Source organism: Arabidopsis thaliana, chromosome 2 (assembly GCF_000001735.4).
Source record: "Arabidopsis thaliana chromosome 2, partial sequence".
NCBI classification, from domain to species: Eukaryota; Viridiplantae; Streptophyta; class Magnoliopsida; order Brassicales; family Brassicaceae; genus Arabidopsis; species Arabidopsis thaliana.
Genome location: NC_003071.7, coordinates 1222808 through 1247047, shown reverse-complemented (window position 1 = coordinate 1247047; position 24240 = coordinate 1222808). Strand labels below are relative to the sequence as shown.

Sequence of the window (24240 nt, the reverse complement as noted above, 5' to 3'; positions counted from 1 at the left end):
TTCTATTTAGAGGTATATATTACATAGCTTGAATGCAAATAGTAACTCTCATCCTTAACAATTACACTCTCAATTTCTAATCAGATTAAATTTTCATTTGCTAGTATTAATTCTAAAAGAAATTTTTTAAATATCATATTAAATTTTACGTAGTTTCACTTTTAATGCATATATAGTAAAGAGTTTTAGTGCATTGCTTATTTTGAAATACTTAATTTAAAACCATGTACAATAACATGACTTCGATAAGTTTACTTACAAAAATAATATAAACTTTTATTCAGAGCGACACCTACAATGTAACCGGATGCTACAACCTTCAGTGTCGTGGTTCATACAAACAAGTAACACCATTATTCTTGGAGGCACCATTACTCCTGTCTCTACATTCGAGGGTAAACAATTTGAGATCACTGTATCAGTATGGAAAGTTAGTTAGTTTGCTGTTAAAAACTTTTATTTTAACGTAACAAATTTTACATTTCAAAATTAAAAATTAAATATCGTTATTTATAAATAATTATGTAGGATCAAGAGTCCGAAAACTGGTGGCTGAGTTTGGGATCCAACCATTCATTGGTTGGATATTGGCCAGGTACAATTTTCCCAAATTTAGCTTATGCAGACGACGTGCAATGGGGTGGTGAGGTCGTGAATTCACAAAGTCTTGGCCGACACACAACAACACAAATGGGATCTGGTCGCTTCTCCGACGGAGGCTTCAGAAAAGTTAGCTACTTTCACAATTTGGAGATTGTCGATAACAACAGATTCAAGTCCGTTCGTGATGTAGGAGTACTAGTAGACGACCCTAAGTTCTACAACATCAGAGCGATGTTTAGAGATGATTGGGGTAGTTACATTTTGTATGGAGGGCCAGACCATATGCATTCAGGAGTCTCTTTTCTAGCATTGAGTTCGCTTATTTTTTACTTTAGTTTCATCATTTTCATTATTATTTAGTTATTTCCATATTTTATTTTCGATTTTAACTCTAAAATGTAAAATAAATGTTACAAAGGTTATAGATTTAATTTTATTGAGTAGAGTAAAGTTTTGTAACTATGTTGGCCCATTAGTATTCTCCCTTCTCACTATAAGAACTCTGTTTTTACATGATTAAACACTTTGTGTATAGTTTAAGTTGATTAATCAATTTCACATTTCATTAAGAAAAAACAAACACGAAAATGGTAATTTTCATCAACCCCTCGTGTCAGTCTCTTAACTTTTTAAATTAGGTGCTATATCTTAATTGTATTAGTAAATTTGGTTATCACACATAACCAACCATTAAAAAAATAACATTAATTGTATTTTGTTTCATAACCTATCACCTTATATATATATGTATATTTGATTTATGACTTCAAAAAGAAGAGAGAAGTAATATGCATATAAAAACAATATATATGATATGAGTATGTAAAACAAAATTTGTATCAAACTTCAGATATAAATATGTACGTTTCGAAAACGTAGAACCAAACCCTCTACTTAAATTTTCTTCTTCGAAAAACAAATAAGGCTCTGAAAATTCGTGTAAGGGATGAGAACCTACCAATAAAGAACCAGCCCTTATAACGTCAATACAGGCCATACCAGACCTTGATTCATGAAAGATGACACGTCAATTCTTCTCATATATGCCGAAAACATGAGTACTCAAAATTGGCAATCCATCCTCTGAACCCTTGAAATTCATATTTTTTAATGTTCAGACTGTGAAGTTATTAAAATCTCAACTACCCACAACAGAATACCGACCACATAGGTCAAATTAATTGTAAGACCACTCTCTCAAATAAGAAATCGATAGTAGTACGTTAAGATCGAATTCCACAAAACCCTCGGATCACACAATAGACTAATGGTTTCGAATTAAGCTAAACAAATAAGTAAGAAAATAAAATAAAACAAAAAGCAAAAAATAGATTATGAGATAGATGTAAAATAAAATATAATAAAACGTCATGTTTAGGGTATTCTAAGGAAACATATGATTAGTATATCTAGAAATAGGTAGGTTGTTATCAAACCGTTTTTAAACTCAAACTCTAATTATTGAATAACCGGTGATGTTCCGTGAAACTCACTATGCCTAGAGCTAAGCTTTTCGGTGATGTGCTGTGAAATCTTATACCTAAATATGCTTGTTAAACGAGTTTGATAAATTTACTTTAGTAGATAGGCCAATTCTTATTACACACCTATAAACTAGGCTCGTTAAATAGTAGTTCTGGTAAAAGATACTTATGGTGGGTATACCTATTACCTGAAATCAAGTTCTAGGTGATCAATCTAAAACTAGCATTAAGAACAACCAAGATGAAGAATCCTACAGATAACTTAGCAAGGGGGCAATATACTAAATCATCTATAACCCTAATGAGTTGATATAAAATCTCAACTACCTACAACAGAATACCGACCGCAACCTAGCCAAAGAAAAACCAAAAATCGAACGCATTCCAATGCCTTACTTAGAGAACCTCCATCAGTCTTAACAACTAAACCGCTAAGTAAATGACATGTGTAAGATTTTTTGTTAAGAACTGATGATATATTTTAAACAAAAACTTCTCATACCTTCTTTTTCATACTTTTTTAAAAATGATTTTAATCGGTAGGTTTTACCCTTAATTAATAGAAATGCTCTATGATATTGATCCGACACCAAAAACCTCAAAAAGTATAAGAAAAGCTAGTAGATGCCATTGAAACAAGAAACCTTTCGAATGACTCATTACACATTAAGATACCAACCTGAAACACTGCACACCTGCCCATTTCTCTCTCGCTGGTTATAGAGTTATAAAATTGGCTCTTTAAAAAAAAAAAAAAGTTAGAATACAAATTTCTATTAAGTTTTGTAAATTTTCAATTTTGGGCATTTGCATAGCACAAACTTAATACAAGTTTGTTTTATAAACACAAACACAACTAACTAAGCATCATATAGTTATCAACATTAATTGTATTTATTTCATTGAAGAGCATGCATAAATCTGATGATAAGAAAACATAATTCAATGGTACAAAAGCTGATCGATTTCTATAAATTTTTGCAACAACATCGTCCAGCAACACAATTTCCATCTTTGTATCCTTTGAGGAAACAGTCATGAAAACATTTTCAAATGTTCCGTACCTTCTTGTACATGGTTTAAATCATATATTAAAGAAAAGTAAAATCTACAAACACATACATTAAATCGGTTTTACAATTTTGGATAGGAAAACTAAAATATTCAATAATTGCTTCAGAATGACTTTAAAATAATTAGAAAAAAAACAACAAACCTGATGAAGCCAGAACGTTGGACAATGAATTTGTTAGTATGAATACAAGGAAAAATATCACATAAGCTTTTGTGATATTCATTTTCTATTTTTCTTACTGTAAATTCTCTGGTGTAAGAAAAACAAAAAAGAAGTCACTTTTCTAAATTTTTATGGAAAGCTATATTTATACGATTTTTGTCTAGAAAAGTCTAAATTTTAAACTTATTTATTTATTTTTAATTTTGTTTAGGTATAGACATTCAGGTTTTGGATCGAATACGGTTGGGGGTTTTTCTTGAATTTGAGTAATTTAGATTAGGCATGACCTCGATTACGGTTTATTAATCACCGATTGCAGTTATAAATTTTCTTAACTGTTGTATATACGGTTACAGTTACAGTTACAATTATGATATAGTTAATATATGAGGCAAACAATTATATTTTCTTAACTTTTATAATAAAATAAATAAATAATAATATATCAAATAATATTTATTTTACGTGATTATGTGTTTCAAATATCTATAGGAAATGAGCAATTTGTTTTTTCTTAAAATAAAAGTACAAATAATTAAATTAATGGTCACAATTATAATGATTGAGTTATTAACAATATGTATTCCAAACAAAAATAATACTAAAGAAAGGATGTTGTGAGCATTAAGAAACGATTATAAGAGGAGAAATAATAATTATATAAACTTCTTATTGTTTGATTTATGGAAAAAAGTAGTGGCACATTAAATAATTTAAGCAATGTACTGTTTTAGTGAAATAACTTTGTAACTAGATTTTAGCCCGCGGTATACTAGGAGACAATTTATTTTGTAAAATTAGTATATATAAAAGCTTACAAATTATATTTATTTATTAAATATTTATATTTTATAGTTTACAATTGTTATTAAGTAACTGTATCCCACGATTCCACGAGATAATTGTTAATAAACTGAAGATTTTAACTGTATCAAAATGGCAAGCTAATATTATTTAAAATATTTATAAATATTCATTCAAACCCATCCACTACATAATCATGTACCAAAATATAACATGTCCTATAATTTTTAACCCGTCCCATGATTTATTTTCTAACAATAGTGTTTTCTAAATTTAATGACTATTTATTATAGATAAAACTTTGGAAACTGTATAGTGTTTTCTCTTAGACATTTATATTGTATGGCTTACAATTGTTATTAAATAACATTATACCATGAAACGTTTTATTTGTTTTGATTTGCAAAGCTACTCATTTTTTACTACTCATTTGCAACAATACCCTTTTATGTTGTCAATTTTTAAAAATACCCTTTCTCTTGAACAAAATGACCAAATTACCCTCATCTAATAGAAACATGTAATTGGAAACTGAAATTTTTCCGCCAAAAAAAAAATTTTTGCCAAACTTTTTTCCTGGCAAAAAAAAAATTCCCGCCAAATTTTTTTTCGTAACAAATTTTTTCTCAGCCAAAAAATACTTTTAAAAATCATTGTAATTTTTTTTTGGCGGGAAATAGATTTACAAGAGATTTTAAAAGGGTTTTTAAACATTTACAAGAGATTTTAAAAGGATTTTAAAAGATTTACAAGGGATTTTAAAAGGTTTTAAAAAGATTTACATGATTTTTTAAAGGATCTTCTTGTAACTTTTTCAAAAATCTTTTAAAAACCCTTGTACATCCTTTAAACTCCATTTAAACCCTTTAAAAATCTCTTGTAAATCTCTTAAAACCCTTTTAAAATCTCTTGTAAATCTTGCAAAACACTTTTAAACCCTTTAAAAAACTTTAAAAAACATATGTAAATATTTTAAAACCCTTTTAAAATCCCTTGTAAATATTTTAAAACCCTTTTAAAATCCCTTGTAAATATTTTAAAATCCTTTTAAAACAATTTTAAACCTTTAAAAAACTTTTGTAAATCTTTTAAATCCCTTTAAAATCCCTTGCAAATCTTATAAAACCTTTTTAAAATTTCTTGTAAATCTTTTAAAACTCTTTTCAAATCCCTTGTAAATCTTTTATAAACCTTTTAAAATCCATTGTAAGTCTTCCTTTTAAAATTCCTTGTAAATATTTTAAAATCATTTTAAAATCCCTTGTAAATATTTTTCCCGCGAAAAAGTTTGTTCTGCGGGAATTTATTTTTGAAAAAATAATTTTGGCGGGAAATTTGTTTTTTCGAAAAATTTTGGCGGGAAATTTGTTTTGGAATATTTTAGGCGAAAACGATTAATATTTCATTTTGTTAACCTAAAACAATTTTCAAATAGGGGTAAAATGGTCATTAAAAATTTAAAGAGGGTAGAAATGAAAATGGATAAAACAAAAGGGTAGAGTTTAAAAGGGGCATCATGAAAAGGGCATTAGAAAGAATTTTTCTTTATACAATCTTCTCTAAATTATACAGATTTAACCTGTATCGAAGCAACAAATTAATAATATTTTATTTGTTTTTCGATGTTGATTCAAAAATCCATCCCGTTAAACAAGTCCTGCCAAAAAATCAATTTATTTTATTTATGATGATCATTTACGATATAATTCTGAATCATTGTCTCAACATTTAGCCGATGTGTGACGTTAAACTCACACATTTTTTATCAATTGGGTAATATATATATATATATATATATCTGTTTCTAAAATTGTGACTTTTTAACTTTATATATTATATGATGATTTAAAACCGGTAAAAAATCAAACAAAGATGATAAGAGATTCATAATTTTAAATCTTGACCGATTTCTAAATATTTATATTGTTAAATATAGACATAGCCGGTGTAAGAGTTTTAAAAATGGATCTAGAATGTTCTTTTATTTGAACCAACCCAACTAAGATTTAATGAAGAAAATTATTAAATGGATGAATACAAAATTGACTCAAATGCATTTTTCCCAACCCGACAAAAACTGTTGCAAAAATACTATATCGATTAGAAAAATGAAGTTAACCGTACTTCTAGGTTTTAACTTAAAAGATTGGTTACGACTACATTTTTAAGGTTTTAAATACGCTTAATCACGTAGTTAACCATATTGTTAACTAACGGTTTTGATACAGTTACGGTTAAATAACGGTTATTGTTAGTATAGTTTTTAACTGTATCGAATCTATTTTAACAGTTACGTTATTAACCATTTTATACATGTACAGTTTAAAAACGATCTGGTTACGATCCAAAATATGGTTACATTTAGATTTTGGTCATACCTAATTAGATAGGAGAGTTTAGTATCTGTTTGAATTTTATGATTATTTGGTTTGGTTTTGGTTCAGATAGGTATCTAGTTCAAATCGGTTAGGTTTGATTTTTGGGAACACAAAGTATTTTTGGTTCACTTCATCTCTGTTCTTCGAAGTTTGCAGATCTCGTCTTGGTTTCGACAATCTGGGTTCATCGGCTCTGTTTTCGTTAGTTTAGGTATTGTTCTTCTTTGTCATATGTGTAGGCTGTTCTGAAGTTGTTCTTAAAGGTTGGTTCGACTTCCAATATTGCGAGGGCTTACAAGACGGAAAAAAAGACGACCACAACATCTCTTTGGATTCAAATTCAAGAAATGGGCTACAATAGGGAGACATTTTGTGGATCTAAGAAGGTTTCTAGTGAATTACTATGTTTGCTTAGAAAACAAAGCTTTCTTGTAAGATGAGAATATGCTAAGATCTTTTAATTTAAAGATAACTAAAACTTTTCAGATATTTAGGTTGGTACTTTGGATATAAAATTATAAATAAATACAACTAATGTTTTGAATATATACTTTCATTTTTGATATCTTTTTCAGTTTTTTTTTTTTGTTTTAGATCGGGTTTGGTCCTGGTTAAGATATCGGATAGACATACAGTATTTAAAATCCGTTATGAATTTTATGACTATTTGATTCATTTTTTGTTTGGTTTCAGATTTTAGATTTTATGTAGAGGCCTAGTTTTACCGTAAATGAATCTTCCATACACATTAATAATATTATTTTGATGGTAAAAGTTATTCACATATGTTGACAAAAATAAAATAAAATTATTCACATATAATTATTGTAGGATAAAGTCAAATATTTACAGTCAAAGTTTTTTTGGTAGCTAATTAGGTAATGTTATTGATGATTTTAGAGAAAAGATATTTATTTTCATTAAGTAGTAAGAACCTTACAATCAATATCATTCAGTTTATCTGATTAACAAATCAGTGCAGAAATTAAAGTAAAACAATTGACATTTATATTTATGTAAACTTTTGGGTCAATATATATATATGTATATTTGCAATGTATGGTAAGATTTTGTATTTATTGGTGCGAAATCACTGAAATACGGTCAAAGTTATTTTTTTGGTAACCGGCCGGGTTAATAATATAATACATATCGCCTTAGTATACGTTTGTCATAAATTTTACAACAACATCGACCATCTTGTGCATACGATCAATCTACACCCCAAATTTGTGGGCTATGAATTTCATAAATTTTATTAGTAATACAATTTATTAAGATATATTCTTAATAACATTTTATATTTAGTTTTAACTTAAGTAGTTTTATCTAAATACAAACGCGTGTACAAGTAACTAAAGTTATAGAAACAACAATATAATAAAATTAGTTTTATTTCTTAGAAAAGCATACATAAATCAGATGCTAAAGATATATAATTCAAAATCTCAAATCGCTGATCGGTTTATATTATGTTTTACAACAACATCGACCATGAACACACCCTCCATCCTTGTACCTTTTGTGCATACAATCAAACGCACATTCATAATGTCCGTACCTACTTGTACATGGTACAAAGCAAACATCATTTTGTGCTGTTTCGATCACTGTAACACATAACAACTTATGTTAAACAAAAGTAAATATATATGCACTGCACACATATTCATTAAAAATGGTTTTACATTTTTTTACTTAATAAATAAATAAAATATTCAATAAAAATTACTTTGAAAATGACCAAAATAATTGGACGATAACAACATACCCGGTGCAACCAAAACCTCAGAGTTAGACAATGAGTTCGTCATTACAACTACCAGAAAAAGAATCACATAAGATTTTGTGATATTCATTTTCATTTCTTAATCCTCTTTGAGTTTTAAAAAGAAAGCAAGTCTCTTTTTCAAATACTAGAAGAGAAAAGTCTACTTCTCTAAATTTGTATAAAAAGCTATATATATAGGACTCCTTAGAAAAAAGTCTCACTTTTTAACCTAGTTACTTATTTTTATTTTTACCATAAATGAAATTTCCATATGTAGTTGTTATAGCCTTATAGGAAATATACGGGAATATACAGTCAAAGATATATACAGTCATTGAAATATGGTCAAAGTTTCTTTTTTTCGGGTACTCAGGTTGGTAATACATAAACATGTGAATTAATTAAGGCCAAAGTATGTGGGCTAACCGGAGTAGCATTGAAAACATTAGAAATAGACTTAAATATATACATTCAAACCAATTTATTTAGATCTTTCAGATTAAATCCTAGTTAAAGGATTTTTGGAGATTAGTTTGGCTGGGTTTGGACCGGCACATAAAATATTTCAAAAGTAAATATATATCTATAGACTTGATTGAATGGATTTATGTATAATAATATTATAAATAAATTTTTAAAAGCTTTCTATATGATATTATATATGATTTTTACATTTTACAATTCAACAAAATTTAAATTTAAATTTTATATTTATTTATCTACCATAAAGGGTTTAGATTGAAGTGGGAAAATGGCTTCTTTTTTTACCCCAACAATTTGTTTTTTTTTTTGTCTACACAAATTCTTCATTAAACTTAAATGATTTCAAAAGAAAGAGTCGCAAACGGACCCATCCGAAGTACGAAAGCAAACGCCAAGCAAATAATACATAAGCAGAAGATAAAAGATAGGCAAGAACAATCCTAACACTCAAGCAATCAACATCGCTGCAGATTCCATGAACCTTGATAACATTAGAAACAAGAAATGGAAAGACGCCTTGTGGAACAAAGAGCACACATAGTGATCTATCGTTCGAGCTTGAAACTACAACTAGGGCAGAGAAAGCAATCTTGAAATCGGTTACTGAAACAAAGGCAACAAAACACCAAATTGCTGAACCTTTGAAAAGAACATAGAAAAAAGCCTCTGTAAACCATCCTTCACAAACAGGGGTTGAACTTGCAACACCGATGCAATGACATAAAAGCTAAAACTTTAAGGAAGGTGGTGACGATGGAAGAGTTCTCTCCTGCAAAGAGGAAGACGGTGGAAACGATCTCTCATGGCCTCGACATAAGGAATTTTAATAACAAGGCAGTGGAGATGAACTAGACTTGTAGATGGTTGATGATGATAACGTTCTCTCTTGGTCCCAACAAGCAATATGTTGAGGAGTAATTGGAGGCTAATAGGAGAATCAGAAGATGGTTTATACCATATCAACAAAAATGGGGTTTAAGGAAAACCAAGATCAATGACATCTCTTTCTATATAAGAGTTTCGATCAATTCGAAGGTTTTGTGATGTAACGGATGGATCGCTGCCTATGATTTCCGTATGCGTTACCAGTATTTCATCTGTAAAAAGAAGATGATTCCCAAGCAAGAAAGTCACACCAAATTGACGGAAATTATGAAGACGATTAAGTACTTGACTAAGAAAGCGGAGCGTAATAAACTTTATCGTTTCTTCGTTACATAAACCATTGGTTATATCTGTAATCTCGTTGATAATTTTGTATACACTGATTTATATAAATGAAGTATTTTTAGATGAAAAAAAGAAAATTATGCATGAGATATTTAACAATCATACGCAAACTGATTGACGAGTATCTACGACAGACCAAGCTTAAAAAGAAATACAGCTAAAAAATACAAATGAAGTACAACAAATATGACCAGAGATGAAAACATCGTCCCGTTTATATAGTTTTAAGAATTATTTTTGTTCAACACTTCTTTTTGTTGTTAACGTATATTTTTGAGATATGACTGTATTTTTTGAAGCGATATGTTTTGTATGTTGTGCAAAATGATATACTCATTAAGGAATACTATGCATCACTGCATCAAGTGTTTTAAAAAGAATATTGATTACTTTGTCTCTTTCAATATTTCGTTTTCACCATTAGGCCCTACCTTCCCTCCCTCTTTTGTCGCCACATTATCAAGATTTAATAACACCCATTTTTATACAGGTAAATTAGTAAATGTATATCACAGTTAAGTATTTCGTTTTAGACTTTCAGTAGATATCTTTAGTGTATTACACAATCAATCATGACGATCAAATTTAGATGTTTTCCTAAACGACTACGATTTGTTTTGCACTTTGAAACATGATCAAATAGGTATGAAGTTACAGTATATAGTAGATCAAATATAAGTCTTAATTAAGTTTTGTTGAAAAATTTAGCTTTAAATTCAGTGTTTAATGGTTTTGGAAAAGTTTAATTTAATTATATCGTCAATCAAATAAAATGATATATTAGTGAGAAGAACAATTTTCTTAATCTTGTAGTACGTAACTTTAACATTAATACTAACTTGCAAATTTACCATATTTGCTAATTATTAACCTATTCAAACAAAAGGAAAATATGGTATTCAGAGAAATAAAGCTCCACCAAATAATAGAAGATAGACTGTCCGCAGATTTCTATTTTCGAAATGTTCCAAAATCATGAAAAGAATGAATATTTCTATTTATAGTTCATGTATTAAAATAGAAGAACTTCACAAAATTCGAAAATATTTTTGTTATGTCGTTAAAGTGAACAAGGACCTATTCTCTGTCTTCTTGGCATGGTCTTCTTCTTTAGTCAACTCAGAAAAACAAAAACAAAAAAACTCATAAGTCATAACAAGGAGATGAAACGTTGATTTTTACAGAAGATTTAATTATTTTCGATTTGCATATGTAAACAAAATCATTTCGTTTCTTTTGTAAATAAGCATTATAGTTTTAGCGTATGAAAAAATAAACAGTATAGTCTGTACTAAAATCTACACCCACAGTTACTTTGCCCTAAAAGGACTGAAAAAACCAAAACTGGTAAGAGAGAGAGAGAGAGTGAGAGAGATGGTGAAATGGAGAAAAAACAACAAAACTAACAAGCCCATTGACATCGCAGCGACTCCTTTCAGTTTTATAAGAAGACAAGATTAAACAAAGATGATCTTACTCTTTAGCGATAAAGGCGACTAACCTAGACAGTTTCTTCTAACGGCTCTTACTCTTCATCCTCTGCTCAGCTCTGCCGCAAACTTCTCTCCGACGACTCCTTTTGTTATTTCTCGTCGCCAAAAGTGATCGCCGGTGACTCTACTATGGGTCGCTCGCCGGTATTTCTTCAGATCATCATTTTTTTATCCCTCGTCATAGGGTCTCCTTCGTTCACCGTTAAGGTAAGTATACTTGAAGAATTAGGTGAAATTGTTAAAAAATTTGAAGAATGATGTTTAAATTGGTAGCTAGTATATAGTCTTTTAATTACAATAGGAATTTTTTTATATCAAATTCTGAAATTTGAGGAAAAAATAGAAGGATGATACATTATGCCTAAACGCATCCTTTTAAGGTCAGATCATCAAAATTCACATCACATTTTAGATAGAATGTCAGCTTAAAATAGAAGCCTTTGCAGTCTAATAAGAAGCTAAAATAAATCTAGCAATCAACAACCAAAAAAAAGTTGAGCTTATGGTTTCTGTTTCCTTTACTATAAAAGTTCAATTTAGGTTAAAATGAAGGGATATGTATATATAGAGTCCATTAATGTATTATGTGTATTCTATCGTTTGTGAGCTGAAATAGTTCTACTAATATATGTTTTTTATTCACAGACCTCAGATGAAGAAAGTGTGGAATGTGTCGATATATATAACCAGCCAGCATTTCAGCACGATCTTTTAAAAAACCACAAAATTCAGGTTTTTATTTATTTATCTGTCTATCATTTTGTTCATCTTATGTCTTTTTTTTTTGGAATCAAAATTTGATATTTAAATAATATTTTTTGACTAAAGCTTATAATTGTTTTCAATTCTTTTTTTTCTACAGAAACAACCGTCCAAAATTCCAAAGCCGATCAAAACAAGAATTAAAAGCAAATGGCAAACAAGGGAAGCCCACATGAGCACTTGGCAGTGTCCCAAAGGAACGGTTCCAATTCGGAATGGCGAAACAACTAGTTCTACTTCTACTTCTACTGGTGAATCTTATCCACGTGAGGTATTATCACACATATACGATATATTATATTAACATTTTTGAAATACATTTTAAAGAATTTAATAGGATTGATTTTTATTTGTTTTTGATCCGAATTAATAAGTTGGATCTTGTCTAATTTATGCTGGATCTTGCATAAATTAATGATAGTCTCAAAGTAGCTCAAAATGTAATATTTAATTTGTCTTTCACTAAATTTTAATTAGTTAGATTGAGAAGTTTAAATTGACTAGATATATATATATATATATATATATATATATTTCAAATAAATATATTATTTAAAGAAAAATAACAAAATGATGTTTAGTTATTACAGGACGAATTTCTATACCGGGATTTTTTTAGATGAGACGGGTTTATATGAGAGAATGGATTTGGATGAGACGGTTTATATGGCGGAATAAGTTTGGATGAGACGAGTTTAGATCGATATTAATATAAGATATCCCAATAAAAATCAACATTATAGTATATCAAAATTAGTGTTAATCTTTTTTGACAAATCTAAATATGTATCTGTAATACAAAGTTACTAAATTACATATGTTTTACTGATTAAATCTAAAAACACCAAAAAGTTAAATTATATAATTTTAATACAAAAAATTATGAATAAAAACATAAAATATTATCATGTAGTGTACCACAGGTCAAGTCCTAGAAAACTTTATTAGACTTATTAATATCTTAAACTTATGACTCACTAAAAGCCGTGCATAATTTTATCGTAAATTATTAATCAACACATAACAATAAACATAATACACAATAAATTTTCATTTTATAAAAGTCAAAAATAAATAAAAAATATTTAACCGGCGGTATACCGCGGCTCAGTTTATATGTTAATTTTACGATAAAATTCTATCGATTAAAAAACATTTGGTACTACAATTGTTTAAAAGAAAACAGTAAACTCATTAGTTAAAACTCATAGTTCATTACTATTATATATTTATATATTAATCAATGAATCGATTTCATATGTACACTGCTGTTTTTTTACTGTTATCGAAATTGTTATGTATGAATAAATACGATTTTTTTGGTGGAACTATTAGAGAGGGGCCTTCTAAAATAAGACTCACATGTTATAGGGCCTTTTTTAAAAAAGAAAAGATTTATGGACCTTTCTTACAAATATTTCTAGGCCTTGGCCACTTCTACCAACCAATAGAGTGGGCCTGGAATATACTATACCCGTTTTTTCCTTTTTCTTCCGTCGGCCTGATGAATTGAATTAACTGATGCATTGGTTTTCCGTTCAAAATACATATGTATTGTCTGTATTAATAATAATTGATAAACAGTATGCGATCGTAACTACGAAATCCTTGCCGAAAATGTACGGAGCAAAGGCTACAATAAGCATTTGGGACCCAACCGTAGAAACAGGAGACGAGTTCAGCTTGTCGCAGATTTGGATTACGTCGGGCAACTACGAGACTAAGGATCTTAACAGCATTGAAGTTGGTTTGCAGGTTTGCACAATTTATGGTGTTATTTATTTTGTTGGAAATATATATAATGGACTAATACATTTATACTTTGAAATTTTCATTTTAGGTTTACCCGAATTTGTATCAGGACAATAAGACAAGATTTTTCATCTATTGGACGGTAAATATGCTTTATAAAAATTTAGCTATCAATTTTATTTTTTCATTTGGTTTAAACCACAAAAATAATACTTTAATTATATTAATTTGAAATTTCAAAGTTAATCAATTCAAAGTAATAATACTATACATTCGTTTAAAATGTATAATATAATTTATATATCATATATATATATATATATATATATATATATGGGATCCGCTCCGAAAAACCGATATTTAGGTGGGCGGATCCGAATCCTAATAAAGATATCCGGTTGGATATTTGGATCTTGCCTACCTAAAAAAATGAAGTATTTTTTATTTTGAACTTTTTGCATTTGGCCTATAACCCTTCATTTAAACCCAAATTTATTTCATTTGGCCTTATACTATATATATAAAAAAATCCACGAAGAATTCTCTCTTATCACCCTCTCACTCAACTCACCATTCACTTGTATAGAGAAAGTGGCTGTGGTGATATATAATTTGATCCAATGAATAAATTGACTCGGAAAATTTAGTGCCTCAACAGTGTTCAGCAAGAAATCCCATTGCACTGAATTAAAAGCCTTAGATATGTCTTAGACGATTCTTTATGATAGTCTTAGACGATTTCCGTTACCAACAGTACATTCTCCATCAGCAATCATTCCTTAACAAAAAGTTGATTGGTTTTGAAAAATGAATCTCGGCAGTAAACACTTTAGTCTATTTGCAAGGATCTTTGAAATTACCTTGTAAACCACATTGCAACACGAGATCGGAAGATAGTCTTTCATCTCAACTGCTGCTTCTTTCTTTGGTATTAATGCTAAGATTATCGTACTTAATCCTTTTGGGAGAAAACCAGTGGTAAAGAATGAATGAACTGCATGTACAAAATCATTACCAACAATAGACAAAGTAGCTTTGAAAAATTCCCTTGTGTAAACTTCAGGCCCTGGAGCTTTGTTGTTTGGCATTGCAAACAAAACTTTTTGTATTTCTTCCCCTGTAACTGTCTGTGTAAGTATTGCTTGGTCCGTTTCTAGGCAGCAAAATAGCATGAGATTTCTCAAAGCTTCCACTGTCATACCTTCAAAATCATTTGGTGGAGTATTGAGAAATAACTTAAAGAATCTCTCAGCCTTTTCTTTTATTCCTTCACTCGTCTGCAAAAACTACACCATTTGGTCCTTTGAGTTCTCAAATAGAGTTTTGCATTTTTTGGATATTTGCAGCTTTGTGGACAAATGAGTTGTTCTGGTCACATACATTCATCCAGTGAAGCTTAGATTTCTGCTTGAGATAGCCTTCTTCCAAATCAGCGAGATACTGCCAATTCGTGTGAGCCATAGATTCTTTTTGGATCGTTTGTGCCGATGGATGCGATTATCATAGGTTTCACGAGTCCTATTTGGAAGATCCCGCAGTTTCTCTTTACTTAGAGATCGCAAGCTCGGCTTCAATGCCTTTAACTTCTTCGAAAAACGATGTAGTGCAAAGTAGAAGAAAACAGGGGCGGTGTGTTTGTCCGCTGGTCCTCTACTACAGATTGAAACTTGGGAATCTTTGTTAGCACATTTAAGAATTTAAAGGGTTTGCAACCACTTCGAGCCATAGCCTCCAGGTTTATCCGACCCCTAGCGTGATCTGAGCAGCCCCCCGACTCAAATACACTATAAGAATGTGCAAAAACATCACACCTTTCTTCATTCACCAGAATGCGGTCTAATGTTTTGCAAATAAGACCCTCCTCCCTCTTGTTACACCATGTAAATAAGGGACCATGATATCTAAGATCAGTTATGGAACAATATCGTATAACATCCTCGAAATCTCTAATCCCCATCAAGGATCTCATTGAAATCTCTGCAAATCATCCATGGTTTATTTCTAAACAATGGTGAATCATGGTGACAACATATATCCTCCCAAAGTATTTTTCTTTCCTCCACAAAATATGATGCATAAACGAAGGTGCGGAAAAATCTATCTTCTCGACCGTCCAACAAAACAGAACAAGTGATCATTTGACTGCTCTTGAATACATGAGTCAACCTCGCACTTTCTCTTCAAACTACCCAAAATGTGATCTAACCAGTGTGATTCATAATTTGTCATAGATGACCAATCATTAAAAATTGATGACATAATACCAGATGCCCGACCTTCCTTAACCCTCGTCTCTAAAAGACAACCAAACTATAGTGAGCTTCTATTTACCAATATGCGAATGATGGAATGCTTAGCAGATTTGTACAGACCGCGAACATTCCAAAAGAAACTCGACATTTAATGTTTTCGGTTGCGACCCCTTTTACTCGAAACACTAGGAATGGCCTTGGTGTGTTGAGCGTTATAGTCTGGTATCACCTTATGCATTGACTTTGAAACTCTTGGAAAAGAAGGGTGTGTTCCCTTCCCTGCCTATCTACAAGTTGCAAAGTGTCCAAATTTTCCTCTCTTTTCTCTTTTGACGTAATTTCTCCTTCTTTGGTTTTCAGTTTCTTGATTTTCCTCTTTAGTAGCCAATATTGATAAGCGAGATGGAGAGTCGAGAGATCCCTGTTTTCCTTGAGGTGAACTAATTCTTGAGCATCCTAATTTTGTTGGCGAGACCTCTGTCCAAGTTTCAGTTGGATTTATACCATCATTAATAGCTACCTCAACAATAACCTCTTCATAAACTTCTTGTTGTACCTGAACAAGTGGCAAAGCAGTGGGTTCCTTCTCACTCTAATCAACATTCTATGGATTAGTTTCACCGTTTTCTACACTTCAAGATTCCGATGTTCCTTTTTCCTTGTCATTTACCTCATGCTTTTCATCAACAACTTTCTTTAGAATCTGTATTGGAGTTGTTTTTACGAGACAAACTTCTTTGGATGACCCCATTTGGAACATGTAGCACATCTTGGCGGAAGCAAAGGATATTTGTAAACAATCATTGCATCAATACCATTTGCAGACTTGAAGCGATATTGTTTTGGCAGTTCCTTCGATAGATCAACCTCTATAAATACTTTAGCTTCTTCAATTTTTACAAAGCTATGTATCTTGATGCAACTCCTTTGGTTCTCCACTGGGCTTGCGAGAAAACTTAACCCCTTCCAGGTATACATGGTGTGCAGAACATTTTGAAGTGATACCCACATAGGCATCGATTTAATCTCTGGCGGAGCTTCCTCTATCACTTGAGATCATTTAGAAACAATCATAGGCATATCAGCTATGTTCCACATACCCTGATGAAGAATCCTAGCTCCTACTGAACCGTCTCTGATTCTAAATTTGATTGTTTTGGCATCAACTAAATAAGCATCTATCTTCACTATTTTATCTCCGAGAAGCAAGATCTTGTTCATAATGACGTGGACCTTTGCAACATGTGGAGCGGTTTGTTGGAATTTTCCAATAAGTAGATCTTCCCATAGAGGATTTGAATCTTCAAATATTTCATATGGAACTTGGACTGTCGGATTACCATCCTCCATGGTTACACTGAAATCATGTTTCGAAAGAGTTGGACGATTTTGAACAATTGATACATACAATAGTTTTTGCAACACTTCAGGTGAAGCTTCAGAGTTAGTCTGAATGTTTTCTGCCAACGTCTGCAACATGATCGGGGAAAACGGCGGCCGATCCGCCGCATCTACTTGATTGAGACACATGATACTGAAACCCTAGATCGCCTTCAGAATTGCCCTCTGCCATGTCTACCCTTTTTTGAGGGTCCTTTGATTATATTGTAGGGTTAACTCATTTCATGTTGTCTACGACATTGTTTGTGTGGCCCTTTGGACCTTACGACTCGGCCGGATATAACTCGTCATCATGGCGACGCTACAGACTTCTTGGATGACTTACAAGCGGTGCATTCTAATCTCAAGCTAACCTCGAGGACTTGATTGTCAAATACAAAGCCGCTGCAAATAAGAAACGATGAGAAGTGTTTTTAGATTCAAGGGATCTTGTATTGGTAGTGATCACCAAAGATTGATTGACATTGTGTGAATAGAACAAGCTCAAGTCTCGCAAGATTGGGTTAGTGGAAGTTCTCGAGATATCAATCCTAATATGTATCGTGTTCATTAATTTGATGATTTGTGTATGTCTAATGTCTTCAAAGTCAAGCACCTTTCTCTGTTTTGTGGCGATAATGAAGCTTCAGATTTGGGGTCGAATTATTGTTGTAATCACTTTTGTTTTTGAAGAAAATCTATAAATAACCGAAAAGGTAACCTTAATTACCCAAAAAGTTTTGTCTTGCTTAGCATTGAGAAGAGTACTCTCAAATTGTTTATCTTGCTCAATCCTACAATCGTTCGGTAAACCCGAGTTGACATAAGAGTACTCAGCAAGTTCTTTTCTTCAAGTCATTATATAGTTTCCGCTACTACACCATATTATCTAGTTTTTTTTTTTTTTTCACATACTTAATTTAAAATTATTTACAATATGGTTTTGATAAGTTAACTAATAAAATTAATATGAAATTTTATCCAGAGTGACGGATACAATGTTTCTGGATGCTACAATCTCCAGTGTCCTGGTTTTATACAAACCAGTGACAACATTGTTTTTGGAGGCACCATTACTCCCATCTCAGCATTCGGAGGCAACCAATTTGAGATCACTGTATCCATATGGAAGGTTAGTTTGTTTATTATCAAAAGAATTTTCTATTTATGTAACAAAATTTACACTTTCAAATAAATAGTTACATATCATTTTTAATAAACAAATTATGTAGGATCAAAAGCACAGAAACTGGTGGTTGAGTGTGGGATCCAACAATTCATTGGTTGGATACTGGCCAGCCGAGATTTTCACAAATTTAGCTTATGGAGACGAGGTGCAATGGGGTGGTGAGATCGTGAACTCACAAAGTTCCGGCCGACATACGACAACCCAGATGGGCTCCGGTCACTTCCCCAATGAAAGCTTCGGCAAAGTTAGCTACTTGCGCAACTTGGAGATCGTAGATAACAACATATTCCAGCCCGCTCAAGACGTAAAATTAAAGGCAACCAACCCTAAATTATACGATATCAAAGACATGGTTAGTGATGATGGGGGTACTTACATTTTCTTTGGAGGGCCCGGGTATAGTATGCATTCAGGAGTCTCTTCTCAAGCATTGAGTTCGTTTTTTTTTTATTGTAGTTTCATCATTTGTTTTGTCATTTAGGTTATTTCCATATTTTTGTTTTTGATTTAACATTGGTATCTCTTTAACCTAAGTTGTAATAAGTGTTTCACAGATTTTAGTCTTAATTTGAATATAGGAATTTAATTTATTGAATAAAGTAAAGTCTAGTATAAAAATGTTGACGAATTAGTTAATAATGTCTTTGCACTAAATAGTTTTGATGTAGCATTTTATTCAATTGTTTATCGAACCAGAATTTATAATTAATCAACTCAGCAAGAATACACACAATTGTTTAATCTAAGCTAACAAAATGATTTTGAGTATTCTAAGTCTTAGTAACAATGCACTATCAAGTAAACAATGCAAAACAAGGTAAAAGAAAGCAAGAAACAAAAGACTAACAAGTTTCAAAAGTAAACAATGTGGGAGATTAACAAATTACTAAGTGATAACTAAAGACGAAGTCTCTGGTTAAGGCAATCGATTAGAAATGATAAAGAGATGAATTATGAAGCATCAAAAAACTTCTAACAAGCAATGATCCTTAGACCATAGAACACTAAGCAAGACTAACACATTTCCATGACATTAATCCATTTATTAATCAAACAATCAATAAGCATAAATAACAATTTTATCTAGCCACTAATCACTCTAATCAACAATTTCCAAAGGTAAGGTATGAAAAGCACTTAAAGATTTTGGTTCGGGAAATTCATCGACCACCTTACGGGCTTAAAATTCCTAGTGTCTAAATCAACATGATCAAGGTTGATCTAGCCTTAATAGCAACCAATAAATGAGGATCTTAAGTAATCTAGCCCTAAACTCCATAACTCAACATCTAAAACATCATAATCTACCATAACCAAAGAACTCTAAAAGACTACTCACTCATGATCATGATCATACAAAGGAATTGGTTTGATCTTTGTAAAGCCATAATCATTAGAAAATAGATGAGAAATTTTTTTAAAAAGTACCCAAGATTCATACAAAAAGCTTAAGATAAAGAACCTTAAGAGAAGTTTTTATCTCTCAAACAAAAAACTCATTTCTCTAAAACTAGGTTAAGAGTATTTATATAGTAATGAAGAAATAAACCGGATCAACCCGGAACAAACCGGGTTTTGAGCTGCTTTAAGAAAGCAATCGACCAAGCAATAGATCACTTGATAGATTCGAATATCGTTCGTAGCATTAATCCTTGACCAATCGACCACGCAATCGACCACTTTGGTAGATTCAAATTTCCTCCGTGGCTCTAGTCCTTGACCAATCGACCACATAATCAACCACTTTGATAGATTCAAATTTCCTCTGTAGCTCTGGTCCTTGACCAATCGACCAGGCTATCGACCACTTGGTTTGTTGTCCTGCACTTCTCCTCTTTGGTCACTTTGCATTCTCTTAGTTCCTTTTTTTGCTTCATTTGCTTCCAAAACTCTAAACTGCACTCATGCACCTAAGAAAACCAAATGCAAATGCAAATGCAACACTATATGCCAAAATATGAATGCAAAGCAACAAAACCTAAGAGAAAAGAGGTTTTAAAACAACAAAAAACACTAGATATCAAGTTTCATTCTTCGGCTTTGTGTCGAGATTCCTTCAATCAGCTATGGTAGACATTTTGCAGAAAAGAGAACCATGAGCCTTCGCTACCCCTCAATGCACAAAGTACATTCTTTGATAGATTGAAATATTAAATACGTAAAAATAAAGAAGTATATATATTAGATAATGCAAATTAGTTAGCCCTCCTCGTCGCACCAAGAAACTTTCAGTTTTGAACTATGAGATGCCAAAATACATTTCTCGTCTACACTATCTCTAAGTGATGTGCTAATTCTGAAATCTTGATAGTCAATGGTGTTCAGCTCCTCAGGGCCTAAAGTTTCATGGCACACAAGTGATGACAAGTCAGTCAATTTTGTTCAAAAACTAGATGATAGTTAGATCATGGTCTTTTTAATCATCTAATTTTCGCATGAAGCTTGTCAATTGTCATCTTTCACCGAAAAATCAGTTTTTTCATATCCAACCAAAGTATAAGTGTTCAATTTATACTTTACAGTTTTTTGGTGCTAATATATACCTAATGTATTAGATAATTCAAATTGCATACATGATCTTACCCAACATTGTAAAATCATACATGACTGCTGACATGAATGTCATGTCCTTGATAACGCTGGTGAAATGAATGCCACATCCTTGATGATATCGTTGCCACGTCATCCTCTTGTTAATCTAATTTTTTTTTCTCTTGTTCTTTCCATCACTATAATCCGGCAGAATTATAATTTTTTTTTAATTATAATAATCTTGTATATTAAACGAAGGATATTTTGAAGTTGATAAAAAGAACTAATTACATGTTTCTGAAAAACAAAATACAATTTTCATTAATTGTTATACTGTTTTTGTATATTAACTTATAATTACGAATCCAAACAACTCTAATTGTCAATGACAATTAATAAAAAAAAAAAATTGTATTTATTCTTAAAATTTAATTATTCCAATGACAATACATGAGAAAAGGGTTCAAAGATTAAATATTAGATTCTTGTAGGGTTTATGTTCTTCATAGAAAGTGATTCAAAGATTTTTAGAAGAGTTGTGAATTTTGGATTTATAAAATCGGTTTAAATATTATATTTGGATCAAATATTGGTTATAAGTCTCGAAAATAAGATTTTATTGGGTAATGAGTTGAGTTGGATTGGTTTAGCTATTTTGATACTAATATATATAACAAATTTTTGATTAAGTTTTAATTTTGTAAATATATATATAAGTTTATTTTTTCACATTTGCATTACGCAAGCTTCATACTAGTTTAACAAGAAACAAAAATGTCTAGACAAGTAAGTAAAGTCATAGAAGTAAAAGAAAAAGAAAGTCATAGAAGCCATAGTATAATAGTTAATTTTATTTTATTGAAGAACATACATAAATCTGATACTAGAAAAACATAATTCAACGACTCAAATCGCGAGTTTACTAGAATGATGATCGCTTTCTATCATTTTTTGCAACAACATCGTCCATCAACACATCCTCCATCATTGAAATTCTTGCCCAAACAGTCATCATAACATTCCCAATCTCCGTACCTTCTTGTACATGGTATAAAGCACACATCATTTTTTGATGTCTCAATCACTACAATACATATACAACCTATGTTAAAGAAAAGTAATATATATACGCAAACATATATATTAAAACGGTTTTAAAAAGTAAACTATTAAATAGTTACTTTTAAAATGACCAAAAAATTTGAACAGTAACAACATACCTGATGAAACCAAAACGTCGGAGTTGGACAATGACTTTGTTAACATCACTAGAAAAAAAAATCACTACATAACGTTTTGTGATATTCATTTTCTTCTTGCTGTTAATTTTTTTATAAAAAATAAAAAAGTCTTATTTTGAAAAGAAAATAATTTCTATTTCTCTAAGCCTTTACAGAAAGCTATATTTATATAATTCTTTGTTGAGAGAAGTCTTAGTTTTTCAACATAGTTGACTACTTATTTTTTTAACATAAATGAATTTTCCGTATTTGCTGATAACATTATTTTGGTGGTAAGAAAATATCAACATATAGTTATAGATTCTATATAAGATGGTACCAAATCATGGAATGTTAATATACATTCAAATATAATTTTGGTAATAATTTAAATAATTTTATTGATGATTTTGAACAAAAGGAATATTAAAGAAATGGAGAATCCGCTTGTCCAAGAGAGATTTCTATTAAGTAAAAAAAATCTTAACAATTAATATGATAAGTATATCACATTAAATGCAAGATTTGAGAGCATATATTAAATTATTACTATTAGAAAATTGAAATGGAATTACCTATATGTTAATATTTGGGTCAACATTAGCATATATAATAATTTTGGTCAAAAGACCATATTTGCATAAATGGTATGATTCTATATTTTTAATGCCAGATTATTGAAATATGGTCAAACGTTTTTTTCATGTAACCATTTTATTATACAATACATGTAATTAGTATATATGCGTTTCTCAAATAAAGTCTCTAATTAATTTCCTTGCAGAATTATAAGTTTATAACTTTGTTGATATCCCATAAGAGAAATGAGCTCTGTTTTTTTTCGTGTGTGTGACACCGCACATAAATACACAACAACCCAATAAATAACACAAATGGTTATTTAGTTTCATAACTTATTATTAATTTCAGGGTTTTATGTAAACAAAACTCTCTAAGGGGGGTGTATTGAAAGTGGAATTTTAAGAGATTTGTGTAGAATTTATAAATCTTATGTTACTCAAATATATATTTTAAAAAGTCTCATGAAATTCAGTGTTATTGAACTAATGATTTCAAAATCCACCTTAAAATCCACTGTTATTGAAAACGATTTGTAAATTTGAATTTTAATGATTTTAGATTTGAGAGGATTTTCTTAGTTAAAAATACAGAAATCCAAATCCCATTGTTTTGAGGTGAGATTTGAATGACTTTTACTAAAATCATATAAACTTTCCTAAAATCATCAAAATCATTTAAAAACTCAAGAAAACTCAAATCACTATAAATTCTAATTTGAATACACCCCCTAAATAATTATGTTTTGCAAGTTAACCCTCTAACTCAAATAAATACAAGTCAATATCACAAAATCAAAAGTCACCCGCATGTATAGATTTTGAAACCGTATAAATTTGTATATACGTTGTATAAATCTATTACTATCAAGTTTCAACTTTATTTTCTTTTTTCATTTATAGAAAAAAGTTTAAAACGACATCGTTTTGTCAACTTTTATACGGTTTGCGAAATCTATAACGTTTGAGAGTTATATTGCGGATAAATTTTGATTTTGTGGTATTGACTTGTATTTATTTGAGTATAAGGGTTAACTTGAACAAAATAATTACTTGGAGGTTTTTTTGTATAAAACCCTTTTAATTAATTTT

At 30.6% G+C, this 24240-nt stretch overlaps 2 protein-coding genes, 2 long non-coding RNA genes and 4 pseudogenes across 9 annotated transcripts; 3 read left to right on the top strand and 5 right to left on the bottom strand.

The window, feature by feature from the left end:
* Nucleotides 1–3055: 3055 nt before the first annotated feature.
* Nucleotides 3056–3385, bottom strand: AT2G03958 (annotated as a pseudogene). Its single transcript has one exon.
* A 4499-nt stretch (nt 3386–7884) lies between these two features.
* On the bottom strand, nt 7885–8418 carry AT2G03955 (Cysteine-rich protein). The gene is made up of 2 exons (NM_001036237.2): nt 8278–8418; nt 7885–8116 (listed from the first exon to the last, which is right to left on the bottom strand). The coding sequence occupies exons 1-2, from the start codon at nt 8369–8371 to the stop codon at nt 7977–7979; spliced, it is 234 nt and encodes a 77-aa protein (NP_001031314.1). The 5' UTR covers nt 8372–8418; the 3' UTR covers nt 7885–7976.
* A 596-nt stretch (nt 8419–9014) lies between these two features.
* On the bottom strand, nt 9015–9951 carry AT2G04615. Its single transcript, NR_140021.1, has 2 exons — nt 9399–9951; nt 9015–9221 (listed from the first exon to the last, which is right to left on the bottom strand). It is a non-coding gene; the product is annotated as an other RNA (long non-coding RNA).
* AT2G04635 lies at nt 9525–9809 on the top strand. Its single transcript, NR_140022.1, has one exon. It is a non-coding gene; the product is annotated as an other RNA (long non-coding RNA).
* Nucleotides 9952–13862: 3911 nt separating the features above from the next.
* Nucleotides 13863–14382, top strand: AT2G03950 (annotated as a pseudogene; the record flags this gene model as incomplete). The annotated part of the gene is made up of 1 exon: nt 13863–14382.
* Nucleotides 14383–14548: 166 nt separating this feature from the next.
* Nucleotides 14549–17760, bottom strand: AT2G03940 (annotated as a pseudogene; the record flags this gene model as incomplete). The annotated part of the gene is made up of 1 exon: nt 14549–17760.
* Nucleotides 17761–18614: 854 nt separating this feature from the next.
* On the top strand, nt 18615–19299 carry AT2G03935 (annotated as a pseudogene). The gene is made up of 2 exons: nt 18615–18761; nt 18862–19299.
* A 2898-nt stretch (nt 19300–22197) lies between these two features.
* Nucleotides 22198–22699, bottom strand: AT2G03937 (Defensin-like (DEFL) family protein; the record flags this gene model as incomplete). Of its 2 annotated transcripts, none has more annotated exons than NM_001036236.2 (2): nt 22198–22434; nt 22571–22699. In NM_001036236.2, the coding sequence occupies 2 exons, from the start codon at nt 22614–22616 to the stop codon at nt 22295–22297; spliced, it is 186 nt and encodes a 61-aa protein (NP_001031313.1). The 2 variants fall into 2 exon arrangements, with proteins under 2 accessions (NP_001031313.1, NP_001031312.1); NM_001036235.1 differs by having other exon boundaries at nt 22295–22385; nt 22571–22659.
* Nucleotides 22700–24240: the final 1541 nt, after the last annotated feature.

Excerpts from the sequence above, each read along its gene's own strand:
- AT2G03955 (NM_001036237.2), bottom strand. The coding sequence starts at position 8,371 with ATGAAAATGAATATCACAAAATCTTATGTGATTCTTTTTCTGGTAGTT. Across the intron at positions 8,117-8,277 it reads TGAGGTTTTGGTTGCACCGG|TGATCGAAACAGCACAAAAT; the intron begins GTATGTTGTTAT and ends TATGTGTTACAG.